The 22,267-nt window shown below is 43.0% G+C and overlaps 1 protein-coding gene across 5 annotated transcripts; it reads right to left on the bottom strand.

The window, feature by feature from the left end:
• Positions 1-808: 808 nt before the first annotated feature.
• Positions 809-21,778, bottom strand: LOC119891814 (transducin-like enhancer protein 1). Of its 5 annotated transcripts, XM_038703707.1 has the most exons (21): positions 20,973-21,778; positions 20,544-20,644; positions 19,508-19,571; positions 18,789-18,833; positions 14,668-14,730; positions 14,432-14,536; positions 14,176-14,217; positions 11,304-11,526; positions 10,880-10,896; positions 8,614-8,727; positions 8,265-8,318; positions 7,931-8,080; positions 7,668-7,806; positions 6,989-7,188; positions 5,408-5,484; positions 4,937-5,186; positions 4,473-4,720; positions 4,006-4,153; positions 3,687-3,837; positions 3,290-3,366; positions 809-2,888 (listed from the first exon to the last, which is right to left on the bottom strand). In XM_038703707.1, the coding sequence occupies exons 1-21, from the start codon at positions 20,994-20,996 to the stop codon at positions 2,781-2,783; spliced, it is 2,400 nt and encodes a 799-aa protein (XP_038559635.1). In that variant the 5' UTR covers positions 20,997-21,778; the 3' UTR covers positions 809-2,780. The 5 variants fall into 5 exon arrangements, with proteins under 5 accessions (XP_038559635.1, XP_038559637.1, XP_038559638.1 ...); XM_038703709.1 differs by lacking the exon at positions 14,176-14,217 and having other exon boundaries at positions 11,304-11,523; XM_038703710.1 differs by lacking the exon at positions 14,176-14,217 and having other exon boundaries at positions 14,462-14,536.
• Between the last annotated feature and the right edge of the window lie 489 nt (positions 21,779-22,267).

The following is a 22,267-nucleotide window of genomic DNA, read 5'->3' as shown; positions in this document are numbered from 1 at the left end:
AAAGGACAACCTGGTTAAACTCAATTTTGTTTTATCTTCTTATGTTGTAACTTGCAGAGTGTGACTAAATGACTTACGTAATGATCGTTTTGGTTAGATCGTTTTGTGCCAGCACCCCCCATACTTGCTCACACTAAAAATCACCTTCACAATGACAAAAGGCTGTTGATATTTTTAAAAGCAAACAGGATTCAAGGACATGTCTATACATGTTTGAAAAGACACTTCTTATTTTGGGAATGCACAAGCAGCGTGGTGTGTGATCTTCAGTGCAACTCCTAAACTCTTCTACCATAATAAAGCATGGCGTACTAGAGAAGAGCTGTGTGAAACTAAAGGGAATCTAAGAAAATATTTGGGTGAACATGCAGAGAGCCAGGACAGGAATTAATGATGTTTCCATTACATTGCAAGTTGTTTCGTTAATCTTTACTCCATTAACACATATAACTGCATCTTCTTAGAAAAGTACAGGTGACTTAAATTGAAAACTCAATGTACCAAAGATGATTCAATAAGTTTTTTTCATTTTATGTCAAACCTTTATCCACACAGAACTGAATTAGGGTAACGATTATCCTCTGCTGGTCTCAGAGCAGTTTCAGTAAGATAGACTTTGCACAAGGGAACAATGAGAATGGATTAAGTTGATGTTTACGTCTAGAATTTAAATTACCGTCTGTTTAAAAGGCTGATTCTCTAATCTCTGAGCTTCCATTGCATTTATCTATAATGTACCAAAAAAGGTTTTATAAATTAGGGCCTAATGTGTTCATGTACCAACCCAGAAAGTCAAAGACCACTCCAGTTACAAAAAAAACCCATTTATTGTCTAGATATTTCAATCATTTTAGATTAGCTAGCATTAAGACCATTTAGTATTTCTGCTGATTAGAGGTTTCTTTTCCATGTAAAAGATGTACAAAAACAGTTTGTCATTTCTAAAGCATGTCCTGTAAGAAAAAACAAAACAAAAACAAAGATATATACATTTGTACAAACATTCAACAGACAAAAAAAAAATAAACACAAGGTCATGAAAATAATGAGATTGAATGGCTGAAATTGACCAACTCCTTCCTGAAGCTGAAATACAACTGAACCTTCACTAACCTTCTCTATAAGACTACCTTGACAAATAATTTAATCTTGCTTGTAATCTTAAATCTCATTTGTAAAGTCAAAAGACAACATGACACTGTTGTACTTTTCAAGGCAAATTCACAAATGTCCCACATTCAACAATATTAGCATGAACAAATGACAGTATTTTAAAAAGGCAGTTTTTAAGATGACATTTGTTGAGTGAAAATGGAAGAAAGGACTTTTCACTTGTTTAAACATAAAATCAATAAAACCTATCAAGATCCTTTTAGAAGTATAGCTGGTCCCGGTCCCATAAAGCTGATTAGCCACCCATACTGATATCATGTGTTTTAAAGACTGATAAAAGGCAGGGTTGGGGTACATTTGCAACAGTAAAGACAGGAATCAAAGGGTTGTTTTTTTTATGTAAAATTAAGGGGGAAAATTTAATCCAAGCCCCTTCATTTAATTCATTATGATAAACCAATGAATGTACTGTAAAAGAGACCACAACCGAATAATTGCATTAAAATTGACAGCAAGGGCCTTGTCTTGATTTCAGCAACACCATATCCAAAAGGCTATCTGAAGCTCTACCCAGCTGACCAATTATCAATACTGTCTGAAATCTTTTTCAGTAATATAATGAATAAAGAAAGGCTCCTTCTGCTAATGGGAACCCCATCAACACCTTCAGTTACTGTTAGTATAGAGCGTAAGGGGCTAAAAAGTCAAAAGAAATTCCAGTATGAAAGCTTGTGTTGCTTGTGGAGTACAGCTGTGTGAAAGGGTAGGGAAATCATCTTGCTAATATTTCTCCAAAGTACATAAATGGCTTTTGGTGGCATATGAAATGGGTACCTCATGAGGATCCAACTAAACCATCACAGAAATTGACAACAGCGTGATGCTGGACAAGTCAACATGGCCTGTAATTGTGTGTACTAAGCGTGTAGGTGGACAGCTATCACTACAGTGCAGTTAGTGAGGATTGGACTTACTGTTGAGACAGAAAATGTACTTTTCAGACAGTGTAGGCGTTATCAGAACAGCAAGCTGAGGTTCTAAGGTCAGGGAGTCACAGCTGAGAGATCAACAGGCTGTGAGCATTGTCTGGAACAAAATACAAACCAATATGTTCTGCATGTCTGCATTCACTGTCTCTAAAATGTTGCTTCTCCTCTTCCGTCTCTCTAATATTTTGTCAGTTTTTATCCACATTTTCCTCTTTGTTTACATAACGAAACATCTGGTTTGAGTGTTCCTTCTAGGGTCTCTGCCCCTGGTCGTGGCACTGAATCAAAGTGTGTTTTCAAATCGGATGTTCAGTACAGTGTTCTCCAGAAGAGCTGGTCTCAGTCTTTGGTTCAGTCATTATCTGGCCCCTGTAACTGATCCCAGTGCAGTCCGTAGCACAAAGCAGTAGAGACAAGAACGTCCAAATGGTTCCTCTCCTTCCATTAACATCCAGCTGCTCCAGTTAATTTCCAGCTGATATGGGAGTCATGTATACAGGCACGATAGATGTGTGCATGTAGAACGTTAGTCTCCTCGGTAGATGTAACAGAAAAACAAAGGCGGCGCCATCAAATTCACTCCTGTCCGCGATTTCTGTCTCCAAGCAAACATTTCTAGAAAAATATGTATCAGGTGTGTGGGAAAACAACATTGGTCCATGCTTTCTTTCCATATTTTTAGTAGATGACCTCATAAACAGTGGCCTTCTTGTCCCCTGAGCCGGTGACGATGTACTTGTCGTCCACAGATATGTCACAGCTTAGCACCGAGGATGATTCTTTAGACTGAAGAAAAACAAAGAGAGACAGAATTGGTGTGTGGGATCCTTGAAACTATACTCTTAGTAAAATATATTTACATCTGGTGCTCTCAATCCAATCAATATGGCTGAATGGTTAATAAGATACAGTTTCATAACATGTTTGATAATGTCACAGAGAAACATGCTGATGCAGAACGAGACGGGATATGTTGCCACACTCCAAGCAATATTTCACTGCAGGCTTGTTTACAACTTAATGTGTCATTAAAACAGTAAATGCACAGTAGTCATTGATGCAATGCAGTGCTGATGGAAATGCAGTTTGCCCTGTTAAAGCTGAAGCAGTAACTTCCGAGGCAACAGTTTTATATATTATCTAAGTTAATATATTATCTAATGAATATAGTGATCTGTTGCCCCAACCTGGAATATGCTGGCTCCATACGGTGTTCTCCACGCATTCAGTAAGTTATCCTTTCCTGTGCTCACAAACCATTTACCTGGGTAGAGATAAACACAAACAAACCCACAATAAGCATCCTCAGAGTAAAACAAAAAGACAGACAGTGACATCATTAACAAGATATAGTAAAAGTGAAAAAGGAAACCCCTTTTTAGAATAGAACAGATAAAGCCAATTAAAAGTCAACTTTAAGTGACGAAAGACCTGTGTTGCATGTCATACCACACTCTCTCTCTTCCTAGAACCGTCACAAGGACATTTAAATGACTAATTTTAAAGGTAGACTGCAAAAAGTGCATTGAAAAATTAGTCAAAGGAGGACTAAATAGATAGAGATCAAGGCAGGCTGTTGCTTACCACAGTAGGCAAACTGCAGGGAGAGAACACAGCTCTCATGTAGATGAAGCTGGTATTTGTCGGGCTTGGTGACATGAAGGACCTCGACGTTGCTGCTCTCCATTCCCACAGCAAGCCACTCTCCTGTCGGACAGTAGCCAAGAGAGAAGATCTGGACAGAAGACACAGGAAATGTTGTTTGAGTTGTATTAGCATTGAGCATCTGACCAGCTGCTAAAATTGAATTCAGGATACTACTTTTAATACAAATGTTACTGAATGGCATTCAGTTTTTAAAGGTTAGACAACAAAACGCTGCTTGCTGATAATGCGTGTGTACCTGTGATGTAAAGTCATGCTGCTGCAGCTGCCGTCCCTCTCGCAGATCCCAGGAACGCACAGTGTTGTCGAGGCCTCCGGTCCACAGCTTGGTGCCGTCATTGGAGATGTCAATACAGCTGGCTCCATCTGTGTGTCCCTGGAACTGCCTGCAGGATACACGCATACATTTTGAGTTAAATAAAGACAGAAATGTTTAAACAAAGACACACACTAGGCATCAGGTTGCCCAGGCAGTTGGTATGCGTCAGACTACCAAATGTGAAGGGCTTACAGTATTTCTCATCAGAAGCCATTCATCAGAAGTAGTGCTATTGTTGAACTTTAGGTGCTACAACTTATCTAATACTTAACTAATCATAAAAAGGTTCTATTAGACGGGGCTGACAGTCTGCTAATTAAGTAATTAAAGTAATTGCAGATGCCCTTATAAAGCCCAAAGCGTACGTACAACAGGGACTCTCTTACCTAACGAGGGTCTGGTTGTGTAAATCCCAGACTGCAATGTTTCCATCGCTGCAGCAAGAGAAGCAGACCTTGGAGTCCGGGCTGATGGCCAGAGCGTAACATGCCGGTGCTGATGATGTTAACTCTGCCTTAATCCTGGGAGTGGGTGTGGCCAAATCCCAGATTGACAGCGTGCTCGCCTCGCCTCCCACAATCAGCGTCCGACCATCAGGGAGGAGACGGCAGGAGCGGATGTAGTTGTCTCGGTTCTGACGTGGCAGACACACACAAAAAAAAATGTATTTAATGTTTTGCAAGTGTACAAAATTTTGTATAGATAAGACTCATACCACACAAATACAGTTGACTGCAGAAAATCTGGTTTTGACAGTTTCAATGAACAACACACACACACACACACACCTATCACTCAACAACATTTTGTACTGTATTTCGGCCCCACCAACCAGCACCAGTTCACTCACCAGACAGTCAAGCTGCGACACTGGACTCTTGTTTCCTGGGTGACTGATGTCCCAGACCTTGACACATCCTTTCCCTCCTGTGTAAACGTGTCGGGTGGGGTTACTGATGGTAACGGCACACACCACTTCTCCATGATTCAGTGTGTTGATCTGACGGGCGTGGCGAGGAATCCCTGGCCCTACCAAGGCATCCGGGGGGAACGGTACGGGCTGCATCTGCCCGTCGGCCGCCACATGAAAGGAGTAAGCACTGATGATACAAAGGAGGGGGAGAGAAGGAGGTTAAACATGAAGGTGAAGATGAAGAGAAGGAGACCACAGAAAGAAAGTGGAAGAATTTGCAGAAGAAGAGAAAGTGGTAAACACTGGAAGAGAAAAGCGTCTTTTCATTTTTTATAGAGCAGGTTTTTCTAGGACATATTACATGTTCCACAGGACAATTCACATACGAGCAGCTGCAAACACACTTACGGTTTGCCACCAGGGATTCCTGTTAGGCTGGGCGGCATTCCAGGAACTCGCATGTGAGGATGAGGATCAAAACCAACCTTGGAGGAGAGAACACAGACATTTTATGATACACACCCATGGGCCTTGGCAAAAACGCACACAGGTCAATACTAAACTGTGGAAAAGAACACAAACATTCATGATTACAAAGCAAACAGACCCTCTCCAGCTCACACACCCTTTGAATCTAAATGACAAGTTTAAGAGTCAGCAAACGCACAGAGGCTGAGCTGTCAGTACTTGTGCTATCACCAATGCAACACACACACACACACACACACACACACAGCTGGTTGAGTACACAACCTGAGTTTCTATCAAGTGTTGCCCAGACACAGCTGTGAGTCTACTAAACCTATTTAAACAGTGTAATGAACCCTTCGCAAATAGAGACAAGAGCGATGAGGTGATTGTTGAACGTAATGCACACCAACATGCCCACTGTATAAATACTGTCGCACAGAGAAGAAAAATACAGCTGTGCAACTATTGACACGCAATATAAAATATACAGTGCTTATGAAAAGTATTCACAACACTTAACTTCCTGATGTTTTGTCATTTTAAAACACTGAAATACTGCAGATTTAATTACAACTTTTCAACACAGAACAATTCTACAAATATTTTGCTTCATAAGACTTTACTGCTGCAGTCAAGTGTTTTTAGAAGCTCCTTCATAAGTTGAAGGAGATCACATGTGTTTAATCAAGGGGTGACAAGTGATTTTAATTTTGATTTCTGGAAGGTGCAACCATTATTGTCACTTTTATGGAAAAAGCTATGAACACATGTAGACAATTGATCAAATCAATCTACTGTTACTGAAAAGTAAGAATCAGAGGAAGGGTGCAAGAAAATCTCCAACACACTGATTATTTCCTCAGAGTATTGTGTAGACTGAAAAAGGAAAGAATATATTGTAGTACAGCTGTAAATCTGCCTGGAGTAGGTTACAAGGTTTCATGGCTGAGTTGTGAGTACTGTGCATACAACAACAGTTGCCCGGGTGCTTCAGGGAGAACGGCATAGAAGGCAGTAGAAGTAGAAGGCACGACTTAAAAATTCACTCTGTTCTGTTCACTCACATTTACCATGCAACTTCAGAGACCTCGAGAAGTTTTTGCAAAGAAGAATGGGATAAAAACTGAAGCGTCCAGGTGTGCAAAACCTGTTATCAGCCCAGCTCTACATAGAGTCAAGGTTGGAATCACAGCCACAGGAGGCTCTACTAAATATCGTCTTGAAGGAGGTGAATACTAATTTTCATGTTTGTACTTAGTTTAGATACATTTGTAGAGATTTGTTTTCAACTTGATATCTCTGTTGATCAGGACCAAAAATGCCTAATTACATCCACTGTGATTAAATATTTTATCAACAACGCAATGCAACAAAAGCTTTGTATATCAACAATTAGTAATATAACAAGAAAACAGTTAAACGCTTTTGTTGATCTGATATTTTGCAGAGGCTTTCTTTATTTTTGGGATGCAACAGATGGACGCACACAGATATGAAATGTCACCCTTTTCCACTCACCATGGGTGAACGGCCATACGCAGCCACAGCGGCCGCAGCAGCGACACTCATCTGAGGTGACATGTTGTGTAGCCCGGCAGCATAGGCCGCAGCCCCGGCAGCACCAGTTAGCTCCCCATTCATTCCTGCTGCGTGGGGCAACATACCAAATGCACCCGGATATGGGCCTGGTACAGCCAGGGGGGTCCGCAAACCTGCAGCTGAGGCGGACAGAGAAGGAAATAGTATGACACATGAAAAGCTGGCAACATCTTAAAGAGAATTCAAGTTCACAATCCCTTAAATATGTGAGAATACAAACCTGTAATCCTTGATTACAATTCTTTTTTTGTCTGTGATACAAAGTTAAATCAAGCATAAGCAAACAAGAGATTTCTAACCGAAACTGTGATTGCTGGCAATCAGATGCGTTTCATATCAAGTAGACTGTGGGGACCTACGCACATGTATGACGTTTTTCCAGAGTAAAGGTGTGCCGTGAAACATTAGTAGTTAAGACCTACAACAACAGTTTTTTCTGGTAGCAGGCAAGCTCTTTGAAACTTTACTATGAGGTTGAATTTTCCTGGGGGCAATTAAGAAAACACTTTAAACTTAAAGCCTTCTAGTAAAAGTGTGCAGTGTAAAGAAAGCACAACCTATCGTATAATGTATTTACAGATGTTTAACCTGGACTTACTGGGTGGATGTGGTATCTCCATGGAGGGGGGTTTTGACAGACTGGGCCGGATTCCAGGAGTAGAGCTCGGACCAGGTGTAGAGTCACCTCTTGGTGTGGGCGTGCTCGACTTTAGCCCCGGTGTACCTGCCTTATCTCGCTGCCACACAAAGAGAGAGATCCCTTAGAAACGTACAAGAAATATGTAACTACTGACATATATTCACTATCAATGGTCTGTCCATCTATATGCTAAAACAACAAAAACAACTGTCTATCCCTACCATTGACATCTCTTTGGATTTGAGGGAGGAGGAGCTTGCTGATGATGCAGTAGAGGCTGGACTACAGGGGTCTTTCTTGAGAAGGCGTGCTTTATCCAGGCCATTTTCTCTAGGGGAGGGTAGAGGCGTGCCACGGGGGGAGGCAGGATCCTGGTGGAGGGACAAGGATTCAGTACCCTAGAGCAATATTACTGCACAAAAGTGAGTTTCCTCGATAGAAGACTTCAACTATAAAAATATTGTAGTTTTCAAAAAAGGGACTGCATCAATCCCACGGCAAACAACCACAATTACAACATCTACTAACAAACAAAAAATATTTAAACATACTGACCTCATTCGAGACATCCACCACTAAGTTATCATCACTCTTCTCCCCATCGCTATCCTGCAAAGAAAGACAATCAGTTAGCGCCCCATTAAATATTCTGCACCTCCGTCTGGTAATTTTCTTAAACAGAAGATTGTCACAAATGTCCTTGCTCTATGATTAGCTGAAAAACAGCCTGTTAAAGGCATTTACAAGTGAATATTCAACTGGAAATAAATACCAATGTGAAGCATCACTCTTAAAATTCAGTGTGTGACTATGATGAATCTGTACAAACGCTTACAATACATGTACACATGAAAAGAGACAAATGATAAATAATTTTCCCTCACTTAAGTGAAATATTTCTTACATAGTGGCTGGAGTCCTTGTCATCCACCTTGCGTTTCTTGGTGTCATTTGAAAACTCAGGTCCATTGCGTCGCTTATCTGAGTTCCTAAGGCTTTCTGGCAGCAACGAGTTACTCTGCAGATGAACATAGAGGGGAGGTGTAGAAGGACAGAACACAGTGGGATAGGAGAGCAGAGACAAGAGAGATTTAAGAAAAACGAAATGTAGTGTAGAAAGAAAATAGAGAAAGGAGAGTTTGGAGGACAAAGGGGGAAAAACAAAACAAGAAAAAGGTTTGCAGACGTGAGACAATTTTGCCATTTACAGTTCAGGTTGTGCTTTCGGTGTGTGCATACTGCAAGAGCTCGCTAAACCGTCTGATCCATCTACCACTAATTACAACAGCTATTCAGCGTGTGTAGAGCAGGTTAGAAAAACAGACTCTTACTTGCAAATAGGTTAATAGTTCATAGCGTGGATTAAGCAGCACTAACACTTAAACAGCAACCTCTTTTCTCACTTGACCACAGCCACACACACAAACACACGCCTCTGAAGTTGATGATTACATTAAGTGGCCCTCAAAATCTATCAGTGCTCCCTCTCCTGGCTCTGACAAGCTGCACTGGCTGCAGTATGTGTGTGTACAGTGTGTAATTGACTGTAAAAGGCTGTGTGTATGACCAAGTGTGTAACAGACTGTGTGTGTGTGTATTACTTGCATAACACTTGTGTGTCCCTCTGTGTCCCAAGACTACATACACAGACACACACTCACACACAGACACACACACAGCTGCCCCCCTCTGGCCTCCTGACCAACAGATCCTATTGTTAATAGATTAAAGCTTCATGTTGAGTCCATTATAGTCTCAGCCTGTCAATGAAATGTGCATCCAACATACACAAACACACATGCACACATCTAGTGAGCGAGCGCTTGGGCTTTGAGGGAGGAAAGGGTAAATGAAGGAGGAATTGCTAAGAGAGGAGGGGGTGGTGGTGGTGTGAGAAAAAAGGGGAAAGGGAGGGGATGAGATTAGAGGACGGAGAGGATGGAGGGAGGGTGTGAGAGTGTGGAGGAGAAGAAAGGGTGACAAGAGACAAGGGAGGGAAAAAGAGGGGTGAAAATCTGTATTCTGCCAAAGGCCCCTTCCTTCACACCCTCTCCCCTTCCTCCCTCTCTCCCACCCACCTCCTCCCCCTTTATTGAAAGGTTTTAGTGAGTTGAGCACAGAAGCACTGACCCGCAAAACATAAGCAATTTCCCCCCACCGCCTCCCCCCTGTTCACTTTTAGCATGGTCTCTCACTCTCTCTCTCTCACACACACAAGAGCAGTGTCATATGACTGCTGGCCCCCCTCCCCTCCCTTTCCCAATCCCTCCCCTCTCAGTGGTGGTGATATTAAACACAATGAGAGTCTTTAAGCGGGGGATCAGGGGCAGGGGGGGCTGGGGGGTAATCTGCTCACTGAGGTGTTAAATAGGCACAACAATGCAGGATAGGCTGGAGGAGTGTGTGTGTGTGTGCACGCAACTGTGTGCGCGTGTGACCATGCTAAAAAGCTCATTTGGAGGAGAAAAGAAGCCCAACAGTTCAGAGAAGATCTAGGGCAGAACTAAACAGGCAGGCCGAAGCTCTACCCAAGAGATCCCAAAACACACACACACAAAAATATACTACTTAAGGATGAAAGCTATTTGCGCGTGAAACACAAGTAAAAATAAAAACAGCAAGTTTCTTTTATGCACATGGTGAGGTGAACTTTATTGAGTAATACTAAAATGAAAAAAACTGCAACAGCTGCACTTTACATAAGTTAAAGTTCAAAGTACTTTCATCAAATGTAAGGTAATGTGCTGTGACTCTTTAAATACTGTATTGTCAATAAAACACTATTGCATGTGAGACAACTGAATGGTTGGCCCAAGATGGGATATTTGGCTTAAGTGTTTATCCTACATTACCAGTGGTTGATAATAAAAAAAAGTTAAAGCACAAATCCAAACAATTAGATCATTACTTGAAATGGCTATGTAAACTAAATGTAGTTTACTTACAGCATACAGTCTAAATTTGTTTTTCCTTCAGCCTGAGTAGAGCTTACAGATCCCATAGACGTCTCTCAACTGAGCTAAGGCAAACTAATCTCACTGTTGAGCTAAAGTCAAACTGAATCTAAGACCAAAGTCAAATTCCCCAAAACCAAACTATCCCTTTAAGAAAGAAAGTAAACTGAGTTTGTCAGAACAGTAAACATTGCCACGGAAAGAGGAAGTACTTACTGTGCCGGGTTCTCGTTCTATTGCCATTGGAAATGCGTATATGTGGTTGAGGTCATAGGGTTGGGTGTTCAGCAGAGCAGAAAACAAAACAGAAAAAAGGAAAAAGAAAAGGGTATGAGTAAGCAATGTGAAGTCTATGTTTAATTGTATTTATAAATGAGAACCAAACATTCACACAGAAAACTGACTCAGAAGTAGCCAAAACCTTTTTTAAAAAAAAAAGGGATTAATAATAATAAATAACAGTATCTTTCAGAAAATTACAGCCTGCCAATTAAACGATATGGATGTTGGCTAAAAAGTGAATTGTATTATACATATTTTCAAAAATAACAAAATCCACACATTTCTGGACCATCTAACAGAAAAATATTTGTCTCTTTCTTTTCTCTAAGTTGCTGTGGTGGAGGGTGCGTTTGTTCACCTCTCAGGTGCTCAGGTCCTGAAGGGTGCGAGTCTGGTCCAGACAGGTGGGCCTTTTTATCCCCACCATCTTTTCCCATCAGATGGGGAGGAATACCACCAAGTGCTCCTGATAGAGCCAGGAGACCAGCTGAACCACCCAGCTGAGAGGGGTGGAGGCCAGCAGGGTGAGGGGTGAGGGGCACCGGGGCTCCACCGTGGTTATGGGATAGATGCTGCTGCTGCTGTGAGACAGAAAGAGGCAGTTAGTTAGTTGAGTTGAGAAAAAAAGTGGGACATTCTGAGATGCTGCAACATACACTTGAGTCGTGTTCAGGTGTTGTAGGCCTAAAGCTGGCAATATATATTGTAAAGAAAATAAATTGTTGATTTGCATCTGGAGCAGTCCATTTTTGATTCATACCTCGGTGTACTAGTGTTACTTTCGTCAGACGAAACTAAACGAAATATATTCGTCAACAACCTTTTGACAACAATTAACAAGGACAACTGACACAAACTGACAAATGGCTGACAAAATTAACAGCCTAAATTCTCACATCTGTGAGTCAGTGCAAAATGTTTGTACTAAAAAGATGAGACGTTCTGCTGCAATATAGCTGCCTAAATGTGCAAAACATTGACGCCTGACACCAAAAGGTCAAGTGTCAGTGAATGAAAGTGAGCCATCTATAGGTAAAAATCAATAGCACTATGTCACCCAATCAATAGAGATCTCTGACCCTATTGAAGTCTTCAACAGATGGGACAGTTTCTTCAGTGTCAGGGTTTACACCACCTCAACAGTCTGCAGTCTACAAGGCGGTGAACATATCCTCTCCCCCTACACGTCGACACACACACACACACACACACACACACACACACACACACACACCCTCCTCCCTCTAGGGTCAAACACTGAACAATACTGACAGCTGGGATCACAGCCCAGAGCCTGAGGATGTGGTGGTTGGGGAGGGGGGGAGGAAAAGGAGGAATGACAGAGAAGTTGGGGGAGAGAGCCGAGAGCCCCAGCTGCTGCCTGCACTGTCAGGTCTTATGAGGGAGTGAGGCGGCTGAGGAGAGAGGGGAGGAGAGGAGAGGAGAAGAGGGTCAGAGGGAGAGAGAGAGAAGAGGGAGACCGAGTTTGGCTGGCAGCCCTGCTCTCTCTTTCACACCAAATCAGGCGCTCGTCTGAGCGTGAAATGCCTTTGTGTTCCAAAACATCATTATTGCCTCCTCAGACAGTAGCCGCGGGAATCCAAGCTCACTGATTCGCCACCGGGAGGGGAGGAGGAAGGAGGGAGAGGGGAAGGGGGGCACAGGAGGCGACTCGGCAGGGGTGGAAGGAGTGCTGAAGGTCAAACCGACTTTTATCTCACCTAATTGACTAACCCACACCCCCTCTCCTGAGCCCCCGTCTATCCATCCTTCACTCTCTGCGTCCTGCCCCGATGAATGAAAGCAAAACAACGAAACAGTCTTTTAGCCTCAACCCCCATGCCTGCCTGTACACACACACACAAACACACACTCAATTTCCTGAGCTGGCTCGCCTGCCAAACAATCAAACATAAACACACCCACACGTCACACTTGATCGCACTAACATGCATACACAGAGTCTAGATAAACAAGGCACACACACCCTCACTCAACCATCTTACACCCAGCCTGTTGTTTTCTGGGGATAACAGAAATACACGCTTTGCTACACCCAGACGCACACACAAACAGATGTTAAAAACACACATACAAACACACACAGATACACAGGACCCCTGATGGGAGTAAATGGAGGGGAAGCATTGGTGGAGGCAAGGGGAGCCTGGTTTGTCATGGGACGTTAGTGTGAGCTGGTGTGTGTGTGTGTGTGGAGGTAGGGGCAACATGCTTCATTACACTCATTTAACTCACAAACGGGGTGAATGACAGGCCGGCGTGGGAGATGGGAGGAGAGGGGAAGAGGGGAGTGTGAGGGCAAAGCCGTGACCCCCCCCCCCCTTTTTACAAACACTGAAATCCTGCAATTAAGACTCAAATAGCAACTGCCAAATCCACCTCTCTCCCCCACCCCCCCATCACACACACAGACCTCCATCAGTCCACGCCAACTAACAAGCCCACCTCACATTTTACTCCCCAAACCCCCTGCCCACTCTTCGCTAAGCTAAAGCTATGAAGCCCCCACCCCCTTCCCACATTCGCCTTCAGCTCAACCCCCTGGCCTCACCTCCTGCTAGTCCCGCCCCTATGGCTCCTATAAAGAAAAGTATTCTAAACTACCTCCCATCCCACCCAAAAAGACACCACGAATAGCTCAACTCAAGTCTGAATAGCTGGTCATGCCCCATCGTTCATCATAGGCTGATGACATACAGTTTGAATAAACACCACTCATTACACTTCTCCCAACTTATTCATATCCTCTATTCTCTTCACGTTCACCATGAAAAAGATCAGTTCTATCAATCAATCAATTTTATTTCCAGACACATAGTACATAAAAAAAGAGAAACTATCTGAGTCCTTGGTTTTCATTTTATTTAATTTCCTTTCTTTCTCTGTTTTCATTTTCCTTCATATGTCATACATATATGCCTGTGGCCTTGAATTTGGTGATCAAGGGATTTAAATAATATTCCTTTGAAACAGTTATATATATATATATATAGCCTATAATGTAAAATCAATGTACACTTCTGTGTGCAGGCACCACAGTGAAGCTTTAGCAGTGGTTCTGTAGGTTTCAAGTGAAATCCGGCAAAAAAAATATTTGCTTAAAGAATTATTTTGACTTACTTGGGTGTTTGAGTTATGTCTTTGTTTATGCTACATATTCATTATTATGCAAACAAGTTATGAAACGTTTCTACAATTAGTAGACAAACCTGTGCTTCTCTTCTTAGTTGTGAGGTTATGGAGAGGAGAACCTTAAGGATACACATAAATGTTTAAACTTCACTCGCGTTTAAACTATCACAGTAGAACTGCTATACTAGTGAACTAGTGTGACATGCTGTGCTTTATTACATTCAGCAACACCAGCCCTACTTTAGGGCTGTTGATTTTTGAGAACATGGAACAGTATGCACAGACATGCAGAGACAGCTGATTAAAGTAAAGAGTAAGTAGAAGAATACACACTGTAGGTGGAAGCCCTGGCAGTCCACGTACCCCGATGACAGCGTTGAGCTCTGCCATGGTCACCTGTTTGGCTCGCTCCACAGCTTGGACCACCTGTTGCTGATGCTGCATAACACACAGACAAACACAATGTTGCTAAACAAAGAGTAAAAGGCTGATTTATCAATAAAGCTAGAACAGACAACCAGAGTGTATAAATGGCATAAAGTCTGAAGCTAAAAGTCACACATGCTTACCTCCTGTGAGAGGAAGGGAATGACTTGTGCACAGATGGTGTTTAGTCTCTTGGCAATCTCAGTCTGACGGAGGATGAGACAGAAAGAGACTTAATTGTTAATAACATAATTACATTCATTTAGAAAAGACAGCTGTTCAGTAACACCAATAAAGTAATACAAGCACACACACACACACACTGAAGCCCCTACCAGTGTATGATATAATAACAACACCCATCCAATTCCAGCTACACACAAATCCAGTGCGTGCCATTTTCAGCATCACTAACAAAGCACAATGAGATTTTCCTGTCTAATCACCAGTGTGAGTTCAAGTTTCTCTCTTGCCTGCTGTATTTCTTTTTGCTCTCTCTCTTTATCCTCTGTACTCTTGTCCCTCTTCCCATCAGCACTTCAACATAATCTCATCAGCTACTAACTTCATTTACTCCCCCCCCTCCAGTATCCATGCCAACACATCCGCCTGCCCCCCAAACCCCCCCGGAGGTGGCAACAATTGGCTGAAACCAGATACCCCCACAGTGGCACCAAATCAGATAAGGGGACTCGCATTACATATCATCCAATCAAACTGATACGAAGAAGGCCAGGGTGAAGAGGGAATTGGAAGAGCCATGAAACGTAGTAATGGCTCATCAGACGCACACATCCCACATAAACAGAGACACAGACACACGCTAGATGCGAAAGCTTCAAAAGGCGTATGTGCTGAAAACTAATGACGCTTTTTTAAAACTCTGTGAATAAGGCTAAAGCACACAGAACTTCCTCTTTCCAATAGACTTACACGACATACATTGCTCCAGTTTCCTACATAAATCCTTCCACCATCCGCTGTGCAGGACACTTGTGAATATTGCTGCAATTCCTCTGTCATTAGAAGGTCATCAAGAATCTACAAGCATGCTAGTGGCTGAACCATAAGGCTGAACTTATGCACTATGGTACTTTGAGCTAAATCTTACACATCGTAGTTTAGCGCGTTAGCATGCTAATTAGCTTTAAACATGAATTACAGCTGAGGATGATGGGAATTGCATGTATCTGGTCATAAACCAAAGCTTTGGACAAATTTTGATGATGATGCTAGATGAAAAGTCAGGGGATTAAAGTTACTGTAATTCATCATGAGGTGGGTTATGAATGTGTGTACCAAATTTCATTGCAATCCATCCAATAGTAGTAGAGATATTTGACTCAAAACTATAAAACTTCTGCTGGACCAAAGGGAAGAACCGACGCTAGAGTTTTCCATCATTTAATGGGTTTGACAATTCCTGAAAAGCTGATATTGCGGAGACGTCCTATTTAGCCGTAGCATATTAGCTCTCATCTGACCTGTCTGCTAAACACAGCTCAGCTCGCCAAATAACTGACCCTGCCACAGTTCAGCCAATTATGTACTTGGGTGAGCTAAATAAAGTACTAGCCTATTCAGAATGAGTCCTGAACTAATTAAGTAACTGCTTCACCTATAATATAACTTGGAGTGTGACTGAAACTAAAAAGGCTTGGCAATATTCAAATACACACCCAGAAGACAGAAAATAGGGTATGGTTAGGTAAATATGCCAAGTAAGTAAATATAGATATACCAAATAGAGGTAAGAAAATATGGAACAGCTTAACCCTGCAAATTCTAAACATTATAAATAATTGACTCTTTATCCAGAATCAAAGGGAATATGGGATCACAAGGAGTAATCTAAGCCTTCACAGCGCTCGTAGTTCTGTTTGTCATTTGGGACTGCATGTGTGAGAGCACAAGATTTGATCACGTGAAAAGCTTAAAATGCTACTTTTCTTGCTTATTGTGGAGAGCTATGTTTCTAAATCAAGCCACACAACAGGCTGTTGGTGGGGGAGAGAGATGGTTAGTCTGATGTTTGTATTTAACTACTTTGGCTGACCAGTCTGAGCAGCATTTATGTGAGACATCTTGCCATACTTTCAGCCCTGTAGAAACGTGCCCCCTGGCCAGCTCGTGAGCTGCTAACTTCCGCATGCTGAAACTCAATCTCATAATGTCTTACTTACTGAACGCCCAGAAAGCTCTAAATAAAGAGCTAGTTCAGGATATACTATACCTGCTCATCCATTCTCAGAATCCTGAGTTGTAAGCCTATAATTAGCCTTGTATAAAGGCTCAATGATTAGGTCACCTGAGAACAGTCTGACTTACTACTACCAGGTCAGCTCAGCTAATCTAACTAAGCTAATGACAAAACTAACAAGGATAAAGCAGACGAGGCCACAAATACCCGAAGCTGGAATCCCTAAGTGAGACATAACAAATACTGACTCAAGAGCATCCAGACAGGAAAAGAAAAAATTTAGGTAACAAAGCACACACAAATATTTCATATGAGCTCCTGAATAACAACATAGGAGATGGTGCACCATCCACGTTGTGATTTTCATAAAATTAAGCGAGTGGTTAAACAAAAGTTGAAGATACAGAGAGAAGACCCCATCCACACTACTACGTTTCCATTTTAAAACAGAAACCTTTTGCTATGTTTGCACCTCCCGTCCAGACTAAAACGGCGTACACGAAGACCTAAAACGGAGAAGTTTGAAAACACTGGCAACCCCATTTTGGTTTTAAAATATTCCATTAGTGGGGACTGCCAGTCTGTTTTCCACCGCCACAGTTGCTTTTAACTGGCGTGTTACATTCAGTAACAGTCCCAGCTCATTATTGGTCCATGACAAAAAAATATCTCATGCGGAACTTCTTCTCTTCTGAAACTAAGGAAGAGAGACACCATCTTCTTCATGTTTACACTGGCATGCGCATGCCCAGTGAACTAGATATGCATTTTCAGTCGTTTAAATATAGACAGAGATCAACTCTGAAAAGCAGCTAAAACGCTGGTGTGGACGGAGATCGTATTCGTTTCGTTTTGTGGATGGGGCCACACTGTATAATCGGAGCATTACTGCCACACTACACACACACACACACGTACCTCCCCAGCAGGAGGTGGGTTGTTTTCTGTATCCCCCATACCCGCCCACAGAAGCTTGTTGCTCTGACAACTGCAGACCCAAGCTAATGACCTCCCCTGGAGCTTTAGTGTGTGTGTGTGTGTGTGTGTGTGTGTGGACAATAGGAAGAGATGCATCTCCCTCACAATGAAAGAACAGAAGCTTCACATGGACATAAAACGAAAGAGGGTGGGGGTGTAGCACAAGAAAGAAGAGATCCCATGCTTTTAAACAGAGGCTGAGAAGGGCAGAGAGAAAATGGAGAGAACTTGGGGTAGAAAAAAAGGAGAGAATAACAGGAGAACAAAAAAAAAAACTACTGGGAGGGAGTGTGAGAGAGTCAAGAGAAGAATCCCCACTCCTCAGTGAAGCAGCCAAGCCAATCCACCTCCAATTTCCTCTGGTCTGACTGGTCGATAGCTGCGGTAATTACTGGTAAACGCTCTGAGACATGCACCACTCCTGTGGGGAAAATGTGTGTTTATGAGTTTTCCCTCCTCGTCCATGCGTCTGCGTAGTATGTTTGCATTTCAAATGTATTTATGCATAAACGTATTTGACTTTCTGTGTTTGTGTTTATTCCTCTATCTGCCCTGATGTGTTCGCATATATTACTTATGACTGTACATGAATGCCCTTACCTTACATTACAATGTGTAAGTGTCCTTTCTGCCATACTGAAGTGTATGTTGGTGTGTTTTGGCCTCCCTGCTTCTAAAAAAGGGAGAGATCCACTGTCTCTCCTCTGCCCGGCCTCACTGTGATCGATTCCTCTGCCCTCCCCAGCCCTGCCCCACTAATGTAATAAAGCAGGCCGCTCCCCTAGACAGCACCAATCAATCTACAGAGCCATTCATCCTGCCTCTGGGCTCAGGCGGCCAGCCCTAACTGGGGAAATGGAGACAGAACCCCATCGATCACGAATAAACACACATCCAGACACACACACACACACGAATGAATGAACGCACAAATGCATTTGCACATACACACAAGGACACGTCAACAGGCGCGCACACAAAATACATTAAAACCCTGCCATGAGAGGGAGGGAGAGAAAGAAAGAGAGGAAGAGACAAACAGTATGACGCAGAGTAGACAAGAGGCACACAGATAAGCGCCCTTACCTGTTTGTGCATTTCGATGTTGAGGCCATAAGACATCTCATAGTACTGAGGAAGACAGAGAGTCAAATGAAGATTAGTGAGAGGAATTCTGAAGTAAAAAACAGTTAAGAAAATATGCGCAAGGTGTTTCACTGGAACAACCAGGTGTGTGACTAAGTGTGATCACAAACAATTCAGAACGACATTCCTGTCGACTTTTTGTTTGTTTCTGTGTCACACTAAAGGCATTAGACACAAACTAAGCCTCCTTTGACCCAAAGCTGTTTGAGGTTAAGTGGCTAATAAAGTGAAATGGTATTTTACTTTAGGAAGAGGAGACTAATGCAGAACCTTCATCCCTTCAACCTTTGACCTTTTGTTAAATCAAAATGCAAAGTCTGCCTATTCACAATCTGCAAAGATGTAGCACAGTCTTATCTGACAAGCTAATCATCTTCATATCCGAGTAAGGAAACTCTGTACAAATGTGCACAATAAAAACAGCCTTAGTTAACACTTACTTTCATGTTGTGAATCGTTTTTAAATTTTTAATCACTCAGACAGTATTTACTTAATATTCAAATATGGGTTTTCACTTCTCTGCCTTTGGAAAGCTGAAAGTTCAGCTCTAGAAACACACAGAGCTGGTCGGGAATTCCTCAAGGGCACGTCAGCAGGGCAAAAGCCTCACTGTGTGATGTTGTGGTGGGAAGTGAACGGAGTGTCACACGAAGCTCACCATGACATAGTGTCTCTGCATCTCCGTCTTTTCACTGGCCAGCTTCTCACACTCCAGCTTGAGACTGAAAAACACAAAACACCATTTACTTTTTAAGAGATACCTAAAATTTGTTATTGCCATGTAGATTGAGCGTGTGTATGTGTGTGTGTGTGTGTGTGGGGGGGGGGGGGGGGGGGGGGGGGGGGGGGGGTGTATTCATCAGCCCTTGTGGACGGTTATTTAGTCCTTGGTTTTACAGTAAAAACAAGTGCCATTGCTGATCAATGAATATCAGCAAGTGCTTTGGACACAAACAGATGTGTGACTGTCTTCTTTCTAAAACCTAGAGTCAAACTAAGAATAAACATCCAGCTGTTTTCCAAAAATAGATAAATAACAACAGTGAAGCATACAGCTTGGTGGAAAGGTTAAAGTCTCCACTGATCCCTCTTTTTCACTTTGCTCACTGATTAAATCACTCACAAATATAAAGACAAATTTAAACAGTGCCAAACTACGACAACCAGTGTTGGAGGCAGGAGGTTTGGTTTAGTCCCTCTCTTTGTATTAGAGAGAGTATTAGAAACAAAAACGGCCTGTTTGTAGGTCGGTAACTTTCACCTGTTGCGGCCAACCCTTCGCGACAACACAAATAAGTAGAAGTACATACATACAAAGAAAAATGCAACTGCACAAATACTCAGGCAGTCTTTTCCCAACACACACCCACAGGGGAAAATAAGGAGTGATTTATGAAACCCTGAGCCCACACGGCAACCTCTGGCTCTCACCCATCACCAAGACTTAGACCTACCGCAGTGTAAGCACTAACAGTGATGCTTGGGTCTGCTGCATGTGTGTGTGAACCTAATCCAGGTTTATGGGTTAGTAAGAGGCCAGAGCTGGGGTTTTGTTCATTATGGTAAGGGGGATGACTGTGGTTAGGGTGAGGTTTAGTGTTAGAGGGCAGAAGACAATGAGGAAATTGGCAGCAGCGCAGCCCATAAAGACAGAGGAGCCCTTCCCTGTGAATGTGTGCATTTGTATTATCCACCTGTGATACTGTGCCTGGAGAAACTGGAACTCCTCCTTGATGCGGTCCAGTGACTCTGGGATGGTGAACTTGAAGGGCTGGCCTGGAGCCTGGTGGGGCGCCTGACACACACACAAACACAGGATTATTAACATCACAGTGCCTCATTATGTGGTCTACAACATGCATCTTATTCCTCCCCAGGCTCACATGTAATACCAACAACTTTTAATTATTAGCCATTATTAAACAAATTAAACGCTTCTCGGGCCAGATGCAGAGCACAATTAACAAGAAGAGCGTGATTTACACATGTGCTTAGCCTGAAGGCTGGTAAGACAAAAAGGAGGCGCGGGTCAGACAAAGAGGTGATGATGCTATCTCCCTGGCTGAGGAGACCCGGTTGCAGCCAGGTGAACAACTGTTAAAGCAGGACGGGAAGAGTCTTACCGGGTGTCGCCCCTGAGGAAACATTGTTATCTCCGGGAGGATGCAACCGCTGCCTTCTTAAAACCCCGTTTGGAAGGATCAAAAGAGGGTAAGTTACTGTGAGGATTTGGGGCTCTCCAGATCACGGAGACGGATCCATCCGCGGTTATTATCAGGACCAAGTCTCGTTAATTTCAACCAAAACTGACCGCCCCGCCGCTCCGTCCGAGTTCACCTACTATTTCATGTGAACCCCTGCTCTCGTGTCTCTCGCCGTCTTTCGGTCGTTGTCTCTCCTGCGCTCCACTGGCAACGCGGCCGTAAATCAACCGGAAAAACACGGGAAACGGCTCATTAGCTGGAGGCAGCTAACAGGAGAGGGGGGTGGAGGAGGAGGGTAGGAACCAGGTGAGAAATAAAAAAGACTGGAGCCACCGCAATCACTTCGGGGTTTGTTTTGTGTAGGATCCGATGTATTCCGAGTACTGAGAGACGACCAAACAAACAAACAAGAAAATATTCAAGCCAGTAGACCATAAACAGACAGCAGCAAACTGTCGGCTCTCAGTCGGAGCATCAGAAACAAATCCACACAAGTTAATTGCAGTGAAGAGTTCCCACTTGACTCGCGCGGTCGCTAGCTGGCGGTTTAACGGTCAACAGAAACAGAAATATTTACTTCCCCGCTGAGTTTTGGATGCAAACCTGCGTCCAAAATAGATTTCACGAGAAAAAAAGAGGAAATATGTTAGTTTTGATAGCAACAACTCCCACAGTGGCGGCGACAGTCCACCGTCTAGCTCTGCGTTACCTCAATGGCAACTTTCTCACGCGGTTTCACGCACCCCAACCGAAACTGTAGGCCGGCCCACAAAACGGCCGCGGACCAATCCAAGCCGCCGCTCCACGTGGGGATACTAATGTAGATTACACAGTTGACCAATAGCCGTACAGTAAACTGCCCCGAGTCTGTTGACCTGGTTGAGCTACGCGGATTCTGGCCAATCAAAGCGTGCCAAGGAGCTGCCATTCTGGAGGCGCGCTGGGCGGGCAGTGCGGTGAGTGAAGGAAGTCTCACCTGTCAATCAAAGTAACGTGGGCTCAGCAGGAGCAGGGTTGAAGGTGTGCGTGTGCATACACACACATACACAAGGGCACGCACGTGCACAAACGAAATCAGCAAACACAAACACAAATACAGTGTCGTGGCAAATCAACTTAAATCTCTCTTCCTCTTCTCTCTATGTAATATAATACAGTGTGCATGTTAATTTGGTAGGACTTGAACTCACTTTGTGTTCCACTTTTCTTAAAAG

Source organism: Micropterus salmoides, unplaced genomic scaffold (genome assembly GCF_014851395.1).
Source record: "Micropterus salmoides isolate LMB-PRFRI ecotype aquatic unplaced genomic scaffold, ASM1485139v1 Ms_hic_scaffold_7, whole genome shotgun sequence".
Classification (NCBI taxonomy): Eukaryota; Metazoa; Chordata; class Actinopteri; order Centrarchiformes; family Centrarchidae; genus Micropterus; species Micropterus salmoides.
Note: the sequence above shows the minus strand (reverse complement) of the source record. Positions and strands in the feature narration are given on the sequence as shown.

What these genes read in the sequence shown, in the direction of transcription:
- LOC119891814 (XM_038703707.1), bottom strand. Translation starts at nt 20,996, where the DNA reads ATGTTTCCTCAGGGGCGACACCCG. An exon ending in GGAGATACCACATCCACCCA is followed by an intron (nt 7,189 to 7,667) that starts GTAAGTCCAGGT and finishes TGTCCGCCTCAG; the next exon opens with CTGCAGGTTTGCGGACCCCC. An exon ending in CACAACCAGACCCTCGTTAG is followed by an intron (nt 4,154 to 4,472) that starts GTAAGAGAGTCC and finishes TGTATCCTGCAG; the next exon opens with GCAGTTCCAGGGACACACAG.